Here is a 22736-nt window from a genome sequence, read left to right as displayed (position 1 = left end):
ACGCTAGTATATCTGATGTTCTCACTTTGTAAAATAACATCTTAGAATAGAAGGAAATATAGTCTTTCCTTCACTAAGAAGTACAAGATTTCCTGAGCAATAACCACAAACAGGGAATAAAGTAAAAACAATTAGAGTGCTATATGTCATTTTTATTATCTATATCCATTTCCTTTTGTGGGCCTTTGAAAGTCTCACAAAGGCTTAAAAAGCTTGAAATGTGTATTTGCTTGTTAACTAAAATCAATACACATTATACATGCATTTCTACCAGCTACACACCTACTCCATGTCAGCGATAATGGCCCAAGTCCTCAGTTGCTATGAAACCTTTCAAAATGCAAAGCCCATTTGGGAAAATAAACGGAAAAATCAAAAGTAGAGCAGATGTGTTCATCCAATGCTGAGATATCTCTGCTAAGAATGCCATGTTTGTAGACAAAAGCATAGTTATTTCAAGTGGAGAACCCAGTGGATCAGAATCATAGCCCTTTTGCACTGGAAGAGACTTTATTTTTTTTTTATTTTTTTATTTTTTGGAAGAGACTTTAAAGAACACATTAGCTAGAATGAAAAAATTTAAAAGAAAGAGAGAAATGTAATGTGCCTGATGAATCTAAGTGGACATGAATACTAACTGCTTATGTGAAAAATTAACAATTCTGCAATATCTGCTCAGGAAAAAAAAGACAGGAGTTCAGTTTTCTCAGCTTTGGAAGCATTTAGATGGACAATACAGATAATAATAGTCTCAAACTCATATCTCCTTTTTCCAGTGTGAAGGACAGTCTTTTTAGTCTATTTTTATCCACGAACAAAGGAAACCCAAATTCTCTGTACAATATCTCACCGTAGGCTCTACCAGAAATAGCATCCAACATTACAGAATCATTTCCCACCCACTCCAGAGATAGTCAAGAACCTACAGAGAAGTAGTATACCTTGCATTTATCCTACAGGTATACATTACACATTATCCAGTTTTTTTGTTGTGTTTTGTTTAGATAAGAAACGATAGTCCTCTTATTCTAAAACAGAAATTACTTCATTTGCACTAAAAGTTTCACAAGCAAGGTGAAAATAGTTTAAGTCTATGAATAAGTATCCATCTGACATCCAGGAAATGTTTATTAGGGACACAGCAAGGTCTATAAACACATTTTCATCATATGACCTGATGTGTTTTCAAAAGAGGCTTTATGAATTTCCCACCATCATGCCCTAGGACCTTGTGAATAAACCCACAGATTTTAATTAGGCTGTCTGATAGTTTAGCTAGAGCAGGTGTTCTCAAACATTGGTGTGGATCAGAATAGCCTGGAGAGCTCATAAAGGCCAAAGGACTAGGCTTACTGAAGGTGATTGGGGTGTAGACCCTATTCTTAACCTGCTCCCCAGGTGATTCTGACATACATGAAGATTTGAGAACAGAGTCCACATTATAGTGCTGAGGAAACTTGGCTGCACATTGGAGTCACCTGGCAAGATGTCAAAACAGACAATGATACCTGTACCTACTCATATTGGTCTGAGTGAGGCCTGAGCTTCAGAAATTTCATAGCTCCATGCATGGGTCCATTGTGCAGCCAAGTTTGAGAACTATTCTCTAGAGAGTGGTAGCCAGTTCTAGTAAGTACATGTTTTTAAGATTTTATTTATTTATTTAAGAGCTCACACATGTGAGCAGGCGGAAGAGCAGAGGGGTAGTGAGAGGAAGGGGGAAAGAATCTCAAGCCAACTCTGTGGTGAGCGTGGAACCCGATGCAGGGCTCAATCCCACAACCCCAAGATCTTAACCTGAGCTGAAACCAAGAGTCAGAGGCTTTCTTGATGAGACCGTCAAGCACCTCTAGTAAATACATTTTGAAGTCAAGAAGATAGAAAGAAGTCTGACTTTACCTGAAAACAAGTAAGGGGATAGGGAAAAACAAAAGGCAACCTTTTCCAACTACAATTTCATCCCAGTTCCATCCCATATGTAAACAATCAGATATAAAGAAAGGAACAAAATCCAACTTTGTCAATCCACAACCTGGCTAATGTGGAAGAGGGGTTAAAAGAATGACATCAATTGTTAGCCTTTTATGTAGGGTCATAATAGGATTTCAGAGCTGTTCACATTTTACTAATTTATTGGACAACGTTTACTGAGCACTTGCTATGTGCAAGGCCTAAGTGCTAGTTGCTGTAGCAAGAGAGAGAAAAAAGGCAAAAAAATATTGGCATCAAGGAGTTTATAATCTATGAGAGTAAATAAACAAAAAACAAGCCAGTAAAACAACTGCTTATCAGAGACAAATTGCTTATTATGAAAGTTTGAAAGAGGGAGAGATCCCTTCTGGACTGCCTGACCAGGGAAGATTTCAAATGAATAGTATTTGATCTGAGCCTTGAAAGATGAGAAGGATTTTGATAGGCAAATACAAGAGAACAAGAATCTCTGAGACAGAACAGCATGACTTACAGGAATTGCAGTAGGAGAGAGCAGGTATGTCAAAGACTGGCCACAAAGTCAGGGGGTGAGCAATAAACGGAGAAAAGCGAGTGATTTCTGGTCACAGAAGACTTTTGACACCACTCACTATAAAGTATTCATTGAATAATGAGGAAACTTTAAAGGGACTACATGGCATAGAGTCAGGCTTCACAATGATTAATTTTGTGCAGATTTACAAAACTTACCAGAGCAAGAAGAGTAGAAAGAATGTGAATCTATTACAAGATACCAACATGCAAGGGGCTGATGGTCTAAATTGGTAATAAAGAAATGGGAAAAGACTGGGGAACATGACCAAGAGGGTTCTGACCTAAGAAGTAGAGGGAAGAGCAGCATCGTGAATACAAATACAGAAGTCAACAGGAAGACATCACATGGGAGAAGAGGATAAGAGTTTTAGCCATGCAATTTAGGGTACCAGATTATTCAGTAGAATGTGGGAAATGTGGGATTGGCACTTGAAAGAGGCAAGAATGCCCCATTTGGTTTGGGTACTCTCTCCCTTTACACCCTCCTATCTGTGCAGCTCCTTCAATCCTCCCTCCATGATTAACTGAGGGTGGGGGTAAGGGGGCATCACCAAAGCTTAATACATTATTAGCCCTTAGAAATCAGTAAGAAAAAGTCAATTGTTCCAAAGAAAAATGTTCTCAATTTTTAAAGTGGGCTAGGGATGGAAACAAAAATCCAAAAATGAGGCAATGCAAATAGGTAACAACATACAAAAATTAACTTTATTAATATTTAAATATAAAACAAAAGCTGACTACTTGACAATAAAAAAAAAATAACTGTTGGGGATCCCTGAGTGGCTCAGCGGTTTAGCCCCTGCCTTCGACCCAGGGTGTGATCTTGGGAGTCCCCGATGGAGTCCCACATCAGGCTCCCTGCATGGGGCCTGCTTCTCCCTCTGCCTGTGTCTGTGCCTCTCTCTCTCTCTCTCTCTCTCTCTCTCTCTCTCTCTGTCTCTCATGAATAAATAAATCTTTCTTTTTTAAGAAAAATAACTTAATGTTAGTGAACTTAGTGCAAAAGTTATTTTCAGAAATTACTGATGGGAATGTAAATGGTAAAACATAGGGCAGCTTGAGAACAAAAATTTACTCAGAAGTTTACTGAGGAAAAGCATATGTATCTTTGAATCTGTAAGGACGTTCACCAAAATTTTGTTCATGATGAAATAAATATTCAATGGGACATTTTGTAGCCATCTAAAAAGATATTTCAGAAAAGATACCGGATATTCATGTATAATTTAGTAAAAAAATCTAGTATGAAGAATATGTAAATATATATTTTATCTTTAAAAGTTCCCTGAACATATTCAACTATAAAAACATGAAAGATATGTTCTGTGGCATTAATGGTGATTGTCCCTAAATAAGTAGGATCCTTTTAATAATTATCTACTACTAATGTGCCAGGCACTGTTTTAAAACTTATAAACACAGCACAGAACACACCAAATCAAGTCCCTGCTTTTATGGAGCTTACATCTGAGGAGGATTGAGGAGTAGGATGGTCAACCAAAAAATAGATGTATGAACGACATGGAGAAAAAATAAATATTCAGGGTAAGAGGATAGAGAGCGATAGAAAGTGGTGGGAGTGGTCAGGGAAGGCTTTTCTGATAAGGTAACATTTAAGAAGTCACCTTAATAAAGTGAGGGAGTGAGAAATGAGGATGCGTAGGAAAAAAGAGCTCCAGATGAAGGAGGAATCAGTGAAAAAGTCCTGAAACAGGGGTTCCTGCATACTCTAAGAGGAGCAGAGAGAGCAATGAGGCCAAGTGAAGAGAATGAAAGTAGGGAAATGGTAGGTGAAGGCTCTGTACCCTATTCTCAGGATTGAGGTTTGTGGGGGAGGTGGTTGATTCCATACCGAGCCATTCTGTGAACCGGCTGTGTGTCTTACAATTCAACTCAATTCCACCTAAAGGTAGCATCAGATTCCATGGGTCAAGGATTCAGTTCTACAAGACTGTTACTCCCCCACTTCAGAGGTCAGTTGCAAGTCCAGGTTGTCTCCTGGGCTATTGACTCACGGGCTATGGATTCATGGTTCTAGTGACCCCCTCCTTGGGTTCAATTAATTTGCTAGGAGTTCACAGAACTCAGAGAAACATTTTACTTACTATATCAACAGTTTATTTCAAAAAGATATAACTTAGGAATAGTCAGATTGCATAGAGAGCAGAGGACATGGTGTAGGAAAAAAGTGCAGAGCCTTGCCCTCTCTAAGAACACTATCGTCCCCAAACCTTCATGTGTACACCAACCTGGAAGCTCCCCAAACTTGTCCTTTTGGGGTTTTATGGAGGCTTCATTACATGGACATCACTGGTTAAGTCATTGGCCACTGGTGATAGTACTTGGTCTTTAGCCCTCTCCCTGCCCCTGTTGGAGGTAGGCCCCAAAAGTGCCATCTCTCTAGTTCCAATGGTGACCAGCTCCCATCCTTAGGTACAGTTTGAAAGTCACCTCATTAACCAAACAAAATCACCTATATTGCTCTCATCACTTAGAAGATTCCAAGGGTTTTAAGAACTCTATGCCAGAAACTGGAACAGAGATCTATTTTTTTTTTATTATAAATCACAATATCACAGTAGGAGATAGCATTAGAGGGATTTTGAGGTATCATGAGCACAAAGAGGCTATGATGAGATCTTGGGGTTTAAGTGGGCGCCTGGGTGGCTCAGTCAGTAGAACATCTGACTCGGTTCCAGCTCAGGTTGTAATCTCAGGGTCCTGGAATTGAGCCCTTCATCAGACTCAGCACAGAATCTGCTTGAGGATTCTTTCTCTCCCTCTTCACTCCACTTATATAATCTCACTCTCTCAAATAAATAAATATATAACTCTATTTTAAAAAAAAGGACTTGAGATTTAAGTAAGATGGGAGCTATTGATGAGCCTAGAGTGAGGAGAGGACATGAACTGATTTATACAATGAAAGGATCACCAATGGCTGTTCTGTGTACAACTATCAGTAATGAGAGAAGGGTGAAGACAGAGAGACCAATAAAGAAGCTATTGCAGTAATCTGGTAAGAAACGCTGGCTCAGGCTTGAGAGTAGCAGTGGACATGGTCATGGCGAGTAAGTAGTGATGAGCTTTACATGGGTTTAAAGGTAGACACAGCAAGGCAGAGACAAAGGAGTTCAAGATGATGCTAAGAGTCTGGGCAACTGAGAGAATCCAGTTGACATCTACTAAAGACTGAGAAATGAAGAGTTGGTAGCAGGGGCAGAGTGAGATGAAGAGTTCAATACCATACATGTCGTGTTTGAGATGATCACCTAAAGAAAGAACAGAGAGGGCTGGGAGGGATGGGGAGCACACTCTGAGAGTTCCAGTAAAAGGTTCTGAAGCTGCGGGGGAAAAAAAAAGAAAAGAAAAGAAAGAAAAGAAAAGAAAAGAAAAGAAAAGAAAAGAAAAGAAAAGAAAAGAAAAGAAAAGAAAAGAGAAAATATTCAAGGATGGAGCCCAGCATCCAGATAGCAGTCAGAAGTAGGACAGATGAAGACATCTAGCAAAAACTCTGAGAAGGAACCACCAGGAAGATTGGATGACATTATGTGCTTCATTATAGGTATTTTCTGGTAAATAAGTATACCTAGTTGTCATAAGGAAGACAATTCCTCAAAAAACCATTTCAAAGGGTGGAAAAAGAAAAAAAAAACCCAAAACCCAAAACACAAAAACAAAAAAAAACCCAAAGCAACAAAAAGATGTCACAAAGCGTATCTTAATATGTTAATATAGAAGAGGCTTACACAAGTCACAAATCCCATTCCTTCACTTCATTCTCATCTATGCTCAAGTATTCTCTTCCTTCAGGGGATTTTCTGACCACTCTATGAGAATATTATTATTCTTTATTCTTCTGTTCTGCTTGATTTTTTTCATTATGACTTCATGCAAATTTGTCTGTTTCTGTATACAAGCTATCTCCCAACTAGGCAGTCAAGACAGGGATGATATTGTGTTCCCAGGTATATCTCCAGCACCAGAATAGTGCCTGGCCTGTGCACTGGCCTCAAAACTTATTTGATGAACAATAAAAAAAAAAACCCAATTCATAAATGGGCAAAGTACCTGAATTGGTATTTCTCCAGAGAAGATATATAAATGGCCAATACGCACATGAAAAAATACTCAACATCACTAATCACTAGGAAATGCAAAACAAAGCCACATGAGATATACTCATTAGAATAGCTATTATAAAAATTTTTAATAGAAAACAATAAATGTTGATGAGTATGTGGAAAATTGGTAGCATTATGCATTGCTTGTGGGAATGTAAAATAGGGTCGCCACTATGGAAAACAGTGCAGTACGGTTCCTCAAAATAATTTAACATAGAATTACCATTTAATCCAGAGAGTCCATCTCTGGGCATGTATAAAAGAATTGAAAGCAGGGACTTGAGTAGATATTTAAATGCCAATGTTCACAACAGCATTAATCACAGTAATGAAAGGTAGAAGCAACTCAAGTGTCCATAAACGGGTAAATGGAGAAACAAAATGTGAACTATACATACAATGGAATATTATTCAACTTCAAAAAGGAATGAAATTCTGACACACACTATAACATGGGTGAATCCTAAAGACATTATGCTAAGTGAAATAAGCCAGACATAGAAAGACAAATATTGTAGGATTCCACTTACAGGAGATGCGTAGAGTTGACAAATTCATAGAGACAGAATAATGATTGAGAGGGGCTAGGTAAAGGGGGTAATAGAGAGGTATTAAGAGGTACAGAGTTTCAGTTTGGGATGATAAAAAAGTTCTGGAGATGGATACTAGTGACTGGCTGAAGAACAACGTGAATGTACTTAGTATCACTGAACTATCCATTTAAAAACAGCTAAAGTGGTACATTTCATATTATATATATCTTATTACAAATGAAAATATAAAATTTTTCAGAATTATTTGTTGAAAGATTTAACAAATGAGTTTTCTCAGTTTTGTTTTAGTGGCTAGGAATTTTAACATTAAATGAAATAATTATAATAACTATGCTTCCTTTTCATAAATATGATTTTCTCTTTTAATGTTCATTCTAGACAGATCACTCATTGTAAGATGCCTCAAATCTTTTTTGGCAAGCAGGCAAGACTATAGATTGTTTTTCATGTGAATAAAACACAAAGGGGGATGAAGCCGGTGTGGTCTCAACCCAATGGAAACTCTACCTTTGGAATTCTAGAGAGCTCTGTCCACACCTCCATGACGTCACTTCATACATCTTCTGGTAATTTTCTGCTCTGTTTTTTTTTTTTTTTTTCAGCAGGCTCTGTGCTGACAGCAGGGCTACCTCTTCGTCAAACCTATATTACCCTCCTTTAGCAAATTTACTGGCATTGTCGATAATTAAGGATTGCTTCTCATTTTGAGATACATAATCATACATCAGAATGGTGGTTTAAGAGGATGATTTTGAGGAACAGCAATTGAGAGAGATTGCTGACCAGTTTCAACATTTTCAAAAAGCACAAGGTAACTGCAGGGAAAGGGGGGCAGGCCTGGGGTCGGAGAATTGAAGAGAGTACATGCCATGGCCTCAAAGTAATTCTTACTTTCTATGCCATCTGCTTCCACTTGCTCTTCTCTGGGTTTCTGTTTAAATTTCATGTTTCCAAAGTGCATGATGGCTCCAATGAGTTTATAGGATCCATGCTTCTCATCAGGAAGAAAGCCCAAGATGTCCATGGCCCGCTGTAAAAAGAGAAACAGATGGCCATGTCTTCATTTGCCTAATGGCTGCAGTAAGCACCTCACCCCCGCTGTGTGTCACACCTCCCTACACTCCATGGGCTGTCAAAGGGAATGAAACAGATCGCCACAGCCCGAGGTGTGACAGCTCTGTTCAAAGCAATGCAAATCGGCCCTGTTGGCACTTGGTCACCCGCAGTCTGCTTATCCCTTTAAAAGAGAATTAGGAAGGCTTGTTTAACTTCCAGTAGTTTTAGAACTTTCCTTGGATGCCCTGCCCCCCACCCCCCTCCAGCCATTGATCATTAACTGGCTATCGGAGGTAAATTATTTTGCCTTCCATCATTACGGCAGAAAGTAGTACTGTATCTGATGGGTTGCTTATTTTGGGACCCCCTGCATTGCCACAACTTTATTCAAAGACTAGCAAAGGGAAACATTTCAGAAAAGTAAAAAGCCATGGCACTGAAGAACCGCACCCTAAAAGCAGCCACTGCACATGGTAAGATATGTGTTCTCACACAGTCCCAGAGGATAGAAATTGGTATAATCTTTCTAGTGGTTAATTTAGAATATGTATCAAGAGACTATAAAAAATTCATAATCCTTGCCTAGTAATTTCACTTTTGGGAATCTAGCATAAGGTGAGTCTAATATATGGAAAAAGCATTTACCTACAAAGATATTTACCACAGTAGAAAACAAAACAGAAACTCTTAGAGTCTAACCATAGGAGAATGGCTGACTACACTATAGGACAAATATCTGATAAAAAATTAAGTATTCATTTAAATGTTTATGAGGACTTTGTAAGAGCACTTGAAAATGTTTATATTACAGGATTAATCAAAAAAGCAAACTCTACGCCGAATAGTATATGCAGTGTGATTGCGATCTTTTATTAAAAAACCCCACCAAACCAACTATATAATAGCAAACCCAAATAGAAAAAAAAGAATAAAGATTATAAAGATATATACCAAATAAAAACAGTGGCTGCCATTGAGTTGAAACACTTTCCTATCTTTCCACACGTTCCAAAGTTACCAACCTCACAATGTGTATGTACTTTTAGAGTAAATAAGTAAACTTTAAACAGACATAGACTTAAAGGGCCTCCTTGCACCCACCACCCCCAGAGAAAGGAAGGTGACTTCTCCAGGACCCTTTGGAAAAAGGATCTGAAATGCTTTCATTTCTCATTGTCATTACCAATCTTTGCTTTGATAACTACCAAGCCTTACATCAGTGGCCAGCAATTCTTCAGCATCATCCCAGCTGTCCACAGCAACGACTCCCTGTGAGCAAAAGGGAAAGTCGGAGGGATCTTCAGACACCAGGAGCATGTCTGCAATGGGAAAACCATCACTTAAACAGTTAAAGAAATCCACAAGGCTTTAGGAAATAATTGACCAATATTCACAGTTTACTCTTACAGCTGATAGCACACTTGTAAACAAGCCAAAATAAAATCCATATTCTACAGCCAAACCTCTGCAATCAAATTTTGCCCTCTATTAACTTGTCAGTCATGTGTTAATGCCTCCCAAGAGAAGACCGGGCGGACCAAATCCAAAAGCAGATTCAATTGCAGCAACTTGAATTGGTGTGAAACAAACAGATAATGCGTGTTGGCAAAACTTTGAAAACAGGAATTTGGCCTAGATACATGGTCGAGGGTGGAGGACAAAAAAATGTTTTGTAAAATTAGAAGTATAACAGGGCTGAATTTCAAAGACTAGGAAGCGGGGCAGACCCTGGGGTTGAGCGCCCAGGGAACATTAGCCGTGTAATCCTGTCATATCACGTCTTCCCGGTTAGGAGGCTGAGTCTGTCTTTCAAGGAATCCATAAATCAGCCTCTGTGTTCACCGCTGCACCTCTGATGGGTCTACGACTCCTGACATGATTCACTTAGTCAGGAAACATAATGCAGGCGGAAGCCAAGGCAGGCTGTCAGCAGCACATCAGCACCCGACTTGGCCACATCACATTAACCACTTACTGCCTAACATTTGCTCCCAATGAAGTTTCTCTGAGCTGATCTGATTTTTGTAATGTTTCCTCTTTTTTAAAAAATTTATTCTTTTCATTTAAATTCAATTTGCCAACATATAACACCCAGTGCTCATCCCATCAAGTGCCCTCCTAAATGCCCATCACCCAGTTACACCGCCCCCACCCACCCACCTCCCCTTCTGCAACCCTTTGTTTGTTTCCCAGAATTAGGGCAAACCATGAGAGACTCCTAACTCTGATTTTTGTGTTTATCACTCAGTGAAGTGAAGCTGCTATCCTCAGCCCCAAAGCTCAGAAACAATTGTGCTTTGCAAATGTTCACGGCGGCTTCGTTTGGAAACAACCCAAGTGTCCATCTAGAATTAACAGACTCTTGTTTGTCCATATAACAAATTATTACTCAGCAAACAAAGGAAAGAACTATGAACATATGCTACAGCATGGAGAAATCTCAAAATAATTCTGCTGAGTGAAATAAGCCAGACAAAAAATGAGTATATACTGTGTGATTCCAACTTACAAAATTTGAGAAAGTGCAATCTAATCTATAGTGACAGGAAGCATATTAGAGGTTGCCAAGAGACTGGGTGGGAAGGGGAAGACTCAGAGGAGTAAGACTCGGGGGCGGGGGGTTACAAAAGATTATAAGAAAACTTTTGAATGGATACATGCATTATCTTGATGGCAGGGATAGTCTCATGCATATATACATATGTCAGCATTTACATTTATGTGGATAATGCTTCAATGAAGCTATTTCACAAAAGTTAAGAAGTAAAAAGAAATTGGGCCAGCCCAAAGAAAATCAAGCTGAATAGATATATTTAATATTTAATAGCAATATAATGCTTAAATCCTTACTTGAGTGATGGCTAAAATGTCCCTTAAATGTTAATACTTCTCAGGGATCTTTGTGTTCTTTCTCATGCCTCACTTCATATAAAGAAAAATTTGTTGAGCTCAATGTGCCAGGTACTATTGTAAGTTTTAGAAATACATCCTAAAATACACGGGGAAAAATTCCTGTCCCTGTGAAGCTTATATTCCAACAGGAGGAGACAGAAATTTTAAAAATAAGTAAAACGTATGAAAATATATGGAACGTAAGATGGTAATAAGTGCCATGGAGAAAAGTCGCAGGGGAGGGGAGTCAAATGTATTGGCAACACAGGGGCACCTGGTTGGCTCAGTCAGTGGAGCTTGCAATCCTTGATCTTAGGGTTGTGAGTTTGAGCTCCACATTGAGTATAGAGTTTATTTAAAAATAAAATCTTTAAAACAAAAAGTACTGGTCATACAGAGCTACAGTTTTCAATACAGTGATCTGGGAAGGCCTCCATAAGGTGATATTTCAATAAAGACCTACAAAAGTTGAGGGAGAGAATAAATGGGGGAGAATGTTCCAGAGAGACAAGAGCAAATGCAAAGGCCCTGAGATGGCGGTTTGCCTGGCATTCTGAGTGGCTAAGGAGGGTCAGGAAGGGGCAAATTGAGGAAGAGGGAGGTGGTAGGTTATGAGGGGCAGAGAGGCATCAAGAGGACAGGTCATAGCTCCTCACAGGCCAGGGTGAGAATTTGGGCATTTTTGCTCTAGGTGAGCTAGGAAGACATTGAAGGTTTTTGAACAGAAGAATGACATCATCTGATTTTTTAATTTACCATGGCTGCTGGGCTAAAGACAGAGGGAGCAAGGATGGAAGCAGAAATATCAGGCAGGAGACTGTTAAATAATCCAGGAGAGAGATGATGCTATTGACCAGGGCAGTAACAACAGCAATGGTGCGAGAGTCCTCAGAGTGTGGATTTTGAAAGTGGATGGAACATGTGGGAGACATAGAGGAGATGAAGGACAGACCTTAGGCACATTAGATTTGAGATGCTACAACGAATACGTGCTAGAACATAGAAGAATCTCAAAATAATTATCCTGAGTGAAGTAAGCCAGACAAGAACTTTATACTGTATAATTCCATCTTATAAATTCCTAGAATTTTTTTTTCTTTTAAAGTGTTTCATTTTTGTGTAAGCTAAAAGGAAATGGACACACTCAAAAGACTTTGGGCATGTACATTAACCTTGTTAAAGGTTCTTCTACACATCTCTTTTTTCCATAGGAATTTCCCATAAACATCTAAAACCCATAGTTTTTACTGTATATATAGCCTAAACCATAGCAATCTAGGATTCTGTCATTTTACACTGTGTAAAATCATCAGAAAATAGTGATTCCATTGGAAAAAAATGAGTAGCAAGTAAATCTCATTGTAACTCATTCAAATAATTTGGTCCTTCTCCAAACCACATAGAGATATAAGAGAGTTAGTTAGCTATGAGTCTGGAATACCGGAGAGAAGTCTGGACCTGTGACCAAAGTGTGGAAGTCATCAGATGCAGATGATCTTTAAAACTGTCAGTCTAGAGGTCACCATGAGATTGATGCAAAGACTGAGCCCCAAGGTGCTCTAAAAGCATAGGTCGGATGAAAGAGAGAGACCCACAAAGAAACACCCAGAGATTTAGAGGAGATATAAGGGAGGGTGGTGTGCTAGAAGCCAAGAGGAGAGATCCTCAAGGGGGAGGGAGGAATCAGTGGTGTCAAATACCGTCATGACTCTCAAGGTCAAGAAATGAAATGTCTATATATTCTTTTGCAAGGCTCATTCATGGCTTCACTGATGACTCTCAAAACTCTATTTTCTGAGCTCCAGACCTAGAACTCCAGCTTCCCACTAGACATTTCAGTGCAGATGGCCATAAGTAGCTTAAACCCAACACTATCGAATCTCTGATATTTTCCATGTGTGCCCTGAAGCTATGCCTCTTCTGTGGTTCCTTATGCTGGCAAATATCACCACCCTACCCAAGCCAGACATGGGGGTGCGATGAAATCTTGTCCTTTCACAGCTCAAATACAGACATCATTTCCATGTAGTTTTTTTTTTAATTTTCCAGCATTTATTTTTTTTTAATTTAAATCCAATTACCCAACATACATCATTAGTTTCAGATATAGTGTTCAATAATCCATGTCTTTGAAATCAAAGTATTTAATCTTTCTTCTCTAGAACAGGTGTGTGCTATTGGAATGGGGTAAGGATATAAAAATAACACAGTCTTTTCCCTCAAGGAGGCTACAGGAGGGGGCCAGTAGTAAGGCACCATGGCAGGCCCAAGTGCTACACATGCACTTCTCCCGCCATGCCTACCTGCTTCCAGACGCGTTATTTCTAGAAGTCATAAAAGACACCTAATGGGCTTTTCCTTTATCTCATTAACCAGCAATATGGCTGATGCACTGGCCTACCCATTCACTGGAGCAGCTGTAGTCAACATGAAGTGGTGGCTCTTAAAAATGTACAAACTAAATGCATGAGTGTTTGAGGAACTCTGAAAGGTCTTTAGCTCAAAACATCTTCCCCACTGGGCCTTATCAAAATTTACTTTCAAGGAGCAATGAATTTTAATTGGGTTGAGGCTTGAGGTTACCTCGGAGTATCATGTAAACAGAGCTTCCTTTATTTAATTAATTTCATTTCTATCAAGAGAAATGGCCCTGAGAGAATGTAAAAAACAAACAGTGAATACATTTTTGTGAGACACCATTAGGGCCAGGGAGACGGTCTAGGCCAGAGAAGTCCCTCGCAGAAAATTGTTGACCAGGCTGTAGGCTTGTGGAGAATGGAGAGTGCCTGTCTGGAGGGCTGAGGACAGCATAAAGAGGCAATGGCACGAGAGGAAGCTAAAGGTGAAAGTCAGTTGCTTCACAACTGCAAAAAGTGCAGGCGTCAACCTTCACACAGGTTCACTTCTAGATCCCACTCTGAAGTAGGAGATACAAAGAGCCCTTTAAGAGTAGGTATGATATCATTCAAGGCTTTGTTTCACATGGCATCCTGACATTAAATTTTACTCTCCGCATAGCTGAATGTTCTCCAAGACTCAGTTGAGTTCACTATGAAAAGAGGAAAAGCTGACATTGGGCAAAACAACAGCAATAAAAAACCCTTAAAATCACAAAGTTCTAAAAAAAATTAATAAAAATTAATAAAACAAAATAAATATCACAAAGTTCTGCAGCCAGTACCTCTATACCACATCACCCACCATTACCTGTTTCTCACACTGCCATGAACATCTGAAAAGGTTGTACACTGCCCAACTCCAGAGAGAATCATTCACAGAGTCTATAGTTTGAATAGTGTTCTCTAGTGTTGGGCAGCGCACAATCTGCAGCACCACAGACACATCTTATTCCTCCTCACAACCAGTGGGGAGAAAGGGAGGAAACATAGGAGACCAGATCAAGAAAGACCTAACGGGTAAAGGGAGCACAACTTAATATGCTCCAGAGTAGGAGGCCCAGATGCTGACACTGTTTCCGCAGAGGCATTCAGGCCACTAGTAGACAGGTTGGGCGCACCTCTTGGCAACCACCACCATGCATTACTGTCACATACTAAAGTGAGTACTCAGGGCAGTAGGCAAAATGTCAAAGATCCCAAGAGACAAGGACATTTTCTGACCCACGTCCTAGAGTTTATACACCAGTTGAACAGTAAGAATGGATACACTAAACAAACAGAAAAAAAATAGTCAAAGAAGAGAAGAAAACTAGGAAGGGATAGGCAGGACCAAGCCATCCTGTTGGCATTAAGAACAAGAATTTCGAGGAGCCGTATCTGAGGAGACGGAGGGAGTAGGTGGGAGCCACACCTTGAACAAGAGTCAGCCTAAACTGAAAGGTAAGGGGAGGAGGGATGCTCCAGATGAGGCAGAGACTAGTTGGGGGCTGGCTCTGGGTGACACATCACCCCATTTCTTTGGCTCCTTCCTTGGGTGCCCAGGCTCCCACAGATTCTCCACCCTTGGTTCTCCTGTAGTACTGACAAGTGCTTCTCTTTCAGGAAACTTGGACATAACCCTTACATTGCCAAGGTGGGCCCTCCTGTAACCACCCTCGGGACACTCTGAAACTCTCCTTGGGCAAACATGAATCAAAAGTTTAAATTTTAAAATGTCCCAAAGAATGACCCGTGGTGTGGAGAACAGGTGGACTGACGATACCCCCGTTGGACCACCAGATGTCAGTCTTTGTACAGTAATCAATCTCTGCAGCCCCCAAAGACGCAACAGGATCAATGAATTCCAGATAAGCCTGCATTTTCCAGGGGGTCGCCCAGAGCCCTCGACCAGTTCTATTAGTAAACAGAGATGCTCCCCCAAATCTTACAGTCGCCGCTGGTTCCCGCATTGGGCCCTACGTGTCAGATGCTTTGCACAGCAGAGAAATCTGTGCGAAGAATATTAGATTTGGCAGGGCTAATCAAAGGAAGATCCAAAAAAAAAAAAAAAAATCTGTTCCAGGTTAGGTGGAAGGGAAAGTAGGAAGGGGAACAGCTGCTGCTTTTACACCACCAGTTGCACCCAGGCCAAAAATAATTGTCCAGTTTGCAGAGCTTGCCCCATTCGGGGGGGCACTTTGAGGGTGAAGGCCGTCACTGCTAAGTGCATGATTAACACTCTGACTCTAGCATAACAGGCGGGGGGATAGCTGCCCATTAATTTGCTCGCCCGGCTCCTTGATCTCCTCCCACATCCACTCCTCTGGGCGCATCCTTGTCCTCAGTGGCTTTCTCCATACTCAAGACCGTGGCAATCCAATCAGCCTGTCGCTCTCCCCTTGCAGTGACTTCCCGTCCTCGGCCTTAGGGTGCAAGCTGCTGCTTGATCTGGCCCTGCCCACCTGCCCCCTACATCACCTTCTTCTCTCCACCCCCTGCAATGGCCACTTTGCTATTTCAAGGATAAGCCACGTGCATTCCTGCCTCAGGTCCTTTGCACTCACTGTTCCCTCTTCCCTGAACTTTATTCCTGGAAATCCGGCCTGCTCGTTTGCTCACTCGTTCAGGTGTCTGCAAAAATATTGCCTTCTCAGAGCCATCTGGCATGACCATTCTATCTAAAATATAACCACCTTCTACCCTACCAAGCCCAAAATCACTCTGTCCCCACACCCTACATTTTTTTTTGTAGACCTACCATTCTCTAAAATTATATATTTCTTTGTTTCCTTGTTTATTACTTGGTACATCCCATACTAGAATGTAAGCTCACAAGGGCAGGGACCTGTCTGCCTTATTTATTTTCCAATCCTGCGCTTAAACTGCAGTGCCTGGTGCACACACAGCAGTCCCATAATAAATATTTGTTGAGTGACTGCATGAAGTTCATTCTCTTACTCCATAAATTACTTTTCTATTTCTCCTCCTGGCACTACCTTTATCTTGGTCAAACTATAAAACTTGGGAGTATCTTTGACTCATCACTCTCTCTCATTCCTCCGTTCAGTCATTGCTAAGACCTGTCTATTCTTCTAGGAATCCACCCCCTTTTCTCCCATTCCCACGGACACAACCTTAGTCAGTGCCTTTTCATCTGATTCCAGGACGACTATAGTCACTTCCCCCTAGGATCCCTGCCTTCCATCCATCCTGCCCACCACACCAGCTTAATTGTCACTGCCCCCAACAAATCATGACCTCCTATTACCCCACCCTTGTAACACATGCACGCCCCCCTAAATCCTTGAGTTCAGAAACCATCGGAATAAAACCTGCAAATCCTTTCATCCAGTCTGATCTCCGCTCCCTGATCTTGCCCTGCCTTTTCCTGCCACTGTACTCACTGCTCCTCCCATAGGAAACCCCTCCCCACATTACTCCAATACTCATTACTCATAAATCCCCTTCCCATCCTTCATATCCCAACCCAAAACCTCCCTTCCTCATAAAACTCCCATTGACCACTATATACCATGGCGGTAGCTCCCACTTCTGGCCTCTTATCTATATCATCCCTGGGGCTCGAATCTTCTAATCACTGAAGGCCTTAAATTATCTAATATTTTACACACATTCGTACATGCACATGCACACACACATCCATTTATACCTGCTGGGCATCCCAACCACTTCCAAACACTACCACATTGGAAAAACATTTACTCTCTAGCCATATAAAATTATAGAACTTTGGTTTTATAATTGGTTTGATCATTGTTTACCTTTTAGGCTGAACAAACTGAGTTCTTTATTTTTTTAAGATCTTATTTATTTATTTGTTTATGAGAGGCAGAGACACAGGCAGAGGGCGAAGCAGGCTCCCTGCAGGATCCCAATGAAGGACTCCATCCCAGGACCCCAGGATCACGCCCTGAGCCGAAGGTAGATGCTCAACCACTGAGCCACTCAGGTGCCCCTAAACTGAGTTCTTATGAGACTTATGAAACAATACTTTTGTAGGTCCAAGAATCTGACATCTGTCTCTTGTTTTAGAATGTCCCTCAGCTCCAGAATACTACACTTACCACGAAATTCTTTTTTCCCAGACAGAATTTGATAGAATATGTGGTAGTTCCTCTCTCCAGGCTGCTGGAAAATCACTCGGGATTTTTCAAGCAAATCTACAGGATGAGAGAAGGATAAAGAATCATACTTAGGTGTTCTCGCAAAACTTAGAAGGAAAGTAATCAGAGAGTGCAGCGGCTACTCACAAATATCAATGTCTGCAGACGACAGCTTGCCTCTGGCACAGAAGTGCATCCTGATGAACTTGCCCTAGGTAGACACAAAACACAGCCTCCTATTGAAACATTCCCAACAGTTGCAATGGCTCTATTGTACACATTATTCCCAAAGTGACTACTTCTCCAAAAGTTAAAAAAAAAAAAAAAAGGCAACATGGGCCTGAGACGGCACCAGTGAATGCTAGGAGGGCAGGATGATCACCAGGACTAGCATTGGTCCTGGATTCTAGTCTCAGACCTGCCAGCTTCTAGCTGTGTGTTCTTGTGTGTATTACTGAATCTCTCTGGGCTTCAGTATCCTTACCTAAAAATGAGAAAAATAATATCTGTTCAGCATATTCTTTCATTATTCAGCAAACATTCATTGAGCGCCTACTACCATTCAGGAAAACTATGAGCCCTGGACAAATCACATTAGAAAAAATGAGTGTGGTCATGGGTGGCTCAGTCGGTTAAGCATCTGCCTTCAGCTCAGGTCATGATCCCAGGGCCTGGGATGGAGCCCCACACAGGAATCTGCTTCTCCCTCTCTGTCTGCCTCTGTCTCTGCTCCTCACCCTGTTTGCTTTCTCGCTCTCAAATAAATAAAATAAAATCTTTAAAAGAAGAAAAGAGGGATCCCTGGGTGGCGCAGCGGTTTGGCGCCTGCCTTTGGCCCAAGGCGCGATCCTGGAAACCCGGGATCGAATCCCACGTCGGGCTCCCGGTGCATGGAGCCTGCTTCTCCCTCTGCCTGTGTCTCTGCCTCTCTCTCTCTCTCTCTCTCTCTCTCTCTCTCTCTCTCTCTCTCTGTGTGTGTGTGTGTGTGTGACTATCATAAATAAATTTAAAAAAATTAAAAAAAAAAGAAAAGAAAAACAGGTGTGGTCCCTACCCTTCTAAATTCTAAGTGTAAACAGCTAATGCAATGGCATTAATGCGGGAACATTTGGTGATTCTTGAATCATACAGATGAGTCAGCTGTGCGGGAGTTCAGTGAGTAAAGGAAAGGGGGGCAGAAAAGGGAGTCTAAGAGGTAGACAGGCACCAGGCACCATGCCACATAAGCCATATGGGCCACAGGAAGGAGTACGGTTTAATTTTATGCGTGCTCAGAAGACACCGGGAGATTTTGAACAGAGGAATGATGTGATCAGATTTATGTTTTAAAACACTGCTTTGGCATCAATACTAGATGGGGTGGCTTCCTTCCTTTCTTTCTCATGAAAAGCCGTAAGACAGGATTTAATGGGACAGAAAGGCTGCTGCCCAAGGAGACAGCTCACATCAGAAGCCCACTGCAGCTAAGGAGGCAGTCAGCGGGCCCTGGAGCTTGCAGGAGGAGGATGTGGTGCCAGGCAGGTGCCAGGCCGGTGGAGGCCACCCATGCGAGGAAGAAGGCAGAGCAGGACGGCAGCCAGGCCAGGGAAGGAGAGAGGTGACAAACAGAGGGATTGAGCCATTAGGTTAACAAATGTAGAGGAATGGGAACCATACACACAGATACACATATATGTGCATTTATATGCACACATATAGCATGGTATTAATTGAAATAATTTAACCTGGATTTATTTTTTTGGACTCCTTTTACTCTTTCTCCTCCTCCCTTCCTTTCCCCTTCCTTCCTTCCATTCATCGATCTCTGTATATTTTGCTTCTCTACTTTTTTCTTCTATCCTTTTTTGGCATTGTTTTTCAATTGCTTTCTTATTTATCTTTCTTTCCACTTGCTGTTCTTCCTTTCTTCCTTTTCTTCTACTTTTTCCTTCCTTTATTCTCTTGTCTTCCTTTTTTTCCCCCTCTTCCCTCCCTTCCTTCCTTTTCCCCTCTTTTTTTTTTCATATTTCAGCAAAAAATCCTTCACATTCTAACCAACCCAAATCTAACAGTTGTTTTATGGACCGATATTAGCACCTGCTATGCAGCCAGACCTGGCAAGCAGATGTAAGTGCAGGCAGGGCAGTGCTAAGGCCCTGGGTAGAAACCAGCCACATCAGCATGAAACTGTTATTTAATTGTGCCCAAAGATTCAAACAAGAAGCCTTCTGCAAATTTCCTTATAAATTATAGAGTGGCGCCCTGCCACTCATTTTTGGCATTAGATGGGTTTGTGAAACTAGATTTTGAAATCCAAATTCTTCCTGTATCCTGGGAATGCAAGTTATCAAAATCTATTTTTAAATATGTTTTCTCCCAGGGCAGCCCTGGTGGCTCGGGGTTTGGCACCGCCTTCAGCCCAGGGCGTGATCCTGGAGACCTGGGATCGAGTCCCATGTCCGGCTCCCTGCGTGAGCCTGCTTCTCCCTCTGCCTGTGTCTTTGCCTCTCTCTCTCTCTCTCTCTCTCTCTCTCTCTCTCTGTGTGTGTGTGTGTGTGTTTCCCATGATTAAATAAAATCTTAAAAAAAAATATTTTCTCCCCAAAAAAATTCCCCAGTGGAAAATATGCAGAGGTAGGGGAGCCATAGGCAAGAATAGAAATAATAACTGTACTAAGCGATTTAGGAAGTGCTTACTAAATTGACTTGCTATAAGGAGTATAGGAAATTATGAAGGAGAAAGTACTTTCAAATCTGTAAAATGCAATAAAATATAAAGTATTATTAGAATTTGTTGGATGAGCGTCCCTACTGGAAGTGGAAAGGAATTTGAAACTATTAAATATGGTCTTCTGGAAATTGACCAAACAATAGAAGCTTCTCTGATGTATATTTATATGTAGTTTTAATTTCTTAACAATGAAATTGATTTCTTTCTTTTTTGAGGAATCTAATAATATTGGACTTCTTTGATGTTCTAGAAATTGTTTTATACCTATGTGCTCAAGAATGAATTTTGTCATTTGCTTAAAAAATTAAAGACTCTGATGCACTGCTCAATCGTGCTACTTACAAAACGAGAGGAGTTATCATTTCTCAGGGTTTTGGCATTTCCAAATGCTTCCAAGATAGGATTCACTTGCTTGATTTGATCTTCTAAAGACCCCTGAGATACAGGTAAAATAAATACAGCAGGTGAAGTTTTCAGTAAAATTCTGTAATATGGTAAGCCCTGCATCCCTAGGTCAGACCCTATTCTTGCTTTGATAAATAGGAGCCAAAGCTGTTTCCAAATTTGATTATACAATGTTACTTCAGAATGAGAACTCAGAAAAACAGATGAATGAGAAGCTGTCTTAACATAAAATGTCCCTGTGAATATATATGGGAGCTCATTTATTTGCAATACTTCTCTTTTGGTCGGAATTGGCCTAAGTGTGAAAAGAAACTAGATATCTACAATCAACCAATTAATCAATCAATCCCATAACCTATTTCCAGACAAACTTCATTCCTTATATTTTCTCCATTGTTAGTCTCCCTCTCTTCCCACCTAATTCTTATACCTGGAAATTTATCCTAAGCTAACACAGCAGATTCTTGGCATTATTAAATTATATTTTTCCTTCTTACTATTCCTTTATTTATTTATTTATTTATTTTTTCCTTCTTACTATTCCTAAGTAATCTAATGGTCCATGCCAAGCTGTGAGTCAATGTTGGTATTCATTTTGATTTTGAATCATATGTGCTTAGGAGGTTACCTCCACAGAGTGAGTCTGAATGAGCACTCAGCATCCTGATTGCAACATGGCTATGTTGTTTTCCACTCAGCATCAAAGATCCATTTTATGGGAGGGATTACATGGTATATAGTATTCAAGAATTTATAAACTTAGGGGTGCCTGGGTGGCTCAGTTGATTAAGCATCCCACTCTTTATTTCAGCTCAGATCATGAGATCAAGCCCCACTTCTGTCTCCGTGCTGGGTGTGGAGCCTGCTTAAAATGGTCTCTCTCCCTCTCCCCCTACCCACCCACCTCCACACACACACACTCGTGCACACACACTCTCTCTCTCTCAAAAAAAAAAAGTTTATAAACTTACAAAGACTATATCCCTTCTAAGTATTATTGGTCTACTATCCTTTAAAGAAATAAAAGGACTAGATGAGCAAGGATTTTCATAGAAGTGATATGTATTATGTATTGTTATGTATTGTCTATCATAAGGCCAATGGCTAGACCACACAATTACACAAACAACCAAAACGCACACAAAAATGAAGTAACATCTAGTGAATAATAGAGTTCAATGATACCTAAAGAAATCAATCGAATTCAGGAATGTGGCAGTTGGGAAAGAAACTTTTTGTGCTTTGAAAATTGGACCAGTTTGCTATTTTGATATACTTCTTACTTTGCAGAAACAGCAGGAAGCATCCAGGATTGAATTGAAAAAGCAAAATAACAATGCCAGACATAGAAAGATGAGAGGCCCTAACAGCTCAATAACTCATTGATTCTGAGTCCCACTCAGCATTATCTAGTTTTATTTTGCATACCAATTCTCACGGTCTAGTTACTCTCAAATTATTACAAAACCCATCAACCAGTTAATGGAGCTAAACAAAGTAAGCTAAATTAAAAATCACCAAAGATAAAAGTAATTAAGTAGAGAGGGAAGGTAAGTAGAACCTGGAATGTGATTAAAGTTGAGAGTATGTCCATCAGGCTTTTGGAATTTGACCCAGGAGTTAGTGATGAAGGAAGCAGACTTCTACTTTTTTGCATTTCTGTGGGAGTCTGACATCTCATGGTAGCTAAAGGGATTCAGAAATATCCAAAGTAGCCATTCAAGGCATTGATGATTCTAGTGTTTCGGGAAGATGTTTGGATCTTAAGTGTTATTCTCAGAGGGTCTAATCAACAAAGATCAGACTAAATAGCCCTTAAAGCAAATCTGAAACAAATTGAGTCATTTCATCTTTGGGGGTTACTGGTTTGAGCACTTGATAGTACTCTCAAGAGGCAAAGATGGGGGGAAAAACTTTTCTATAATTTTCTAATTGTTTTATGGCTTTCGTCTCCTCTTTTCTCCCCA

The 22736-nt window shown here is 40.5% G+C and overlaps 1 protein-coding gene across 1 annotated transcript in view; it reads right to left on the bottom strand.

Annotated features, from left to right (window-relative positions):
• MYH15 (myosin heavy chain 15) overlaps window positions 1-22736 on the bottom strand; it is a 153076-nt gene that overhangs the window by 116237 nt on the left and 14103 nt on the right. Inside the window, exons 8-12 of the mRNA XM_055316556.1 lie at window positions 20707-20799; window positions 17802-17865; window positions 17616-17711; window positions 9476-9579; window positions 8096-8234 (exon numbers count right to left, since the gene is read on the bottom strand). Of these exons, the coding sequence (XP_055172531.1) occupies window positions 8096-8234; window positions 9476-9579; window positions 17616-17711; window positions 17802-17865; window positions 20707-20799 (496 nt within the window). The remainder of the gene's footprint in view (window positions 1-8095; window positions 8235-9475; window positions 9580-17615; window positions 17712-17801; window positions 17866-20706; window positions 20800-22736) is intronic.

This window comes from Nyctereutes procyonoides, unplaced genomic scaffold (genome assembly GCF_905146905.1).
Source record: "Nyctereutes procyonoides isolate TBG_1078 unplaced genomic scaffold, NYPRO_anot_genome, whole genome shotgun sequence".
NCBI classification, from domain to species: domain Eukaryota; kingdom Metazoa; phylum Chordata; class Mammalia; order Carnivora; family Canidae; genus Nyctereutes; species Nyctereutes procyonoides.
Note: the sequence above shows the minus strand (reverse complement) of the source record. Positions and strands in the feature narration are given on the sequence as shown.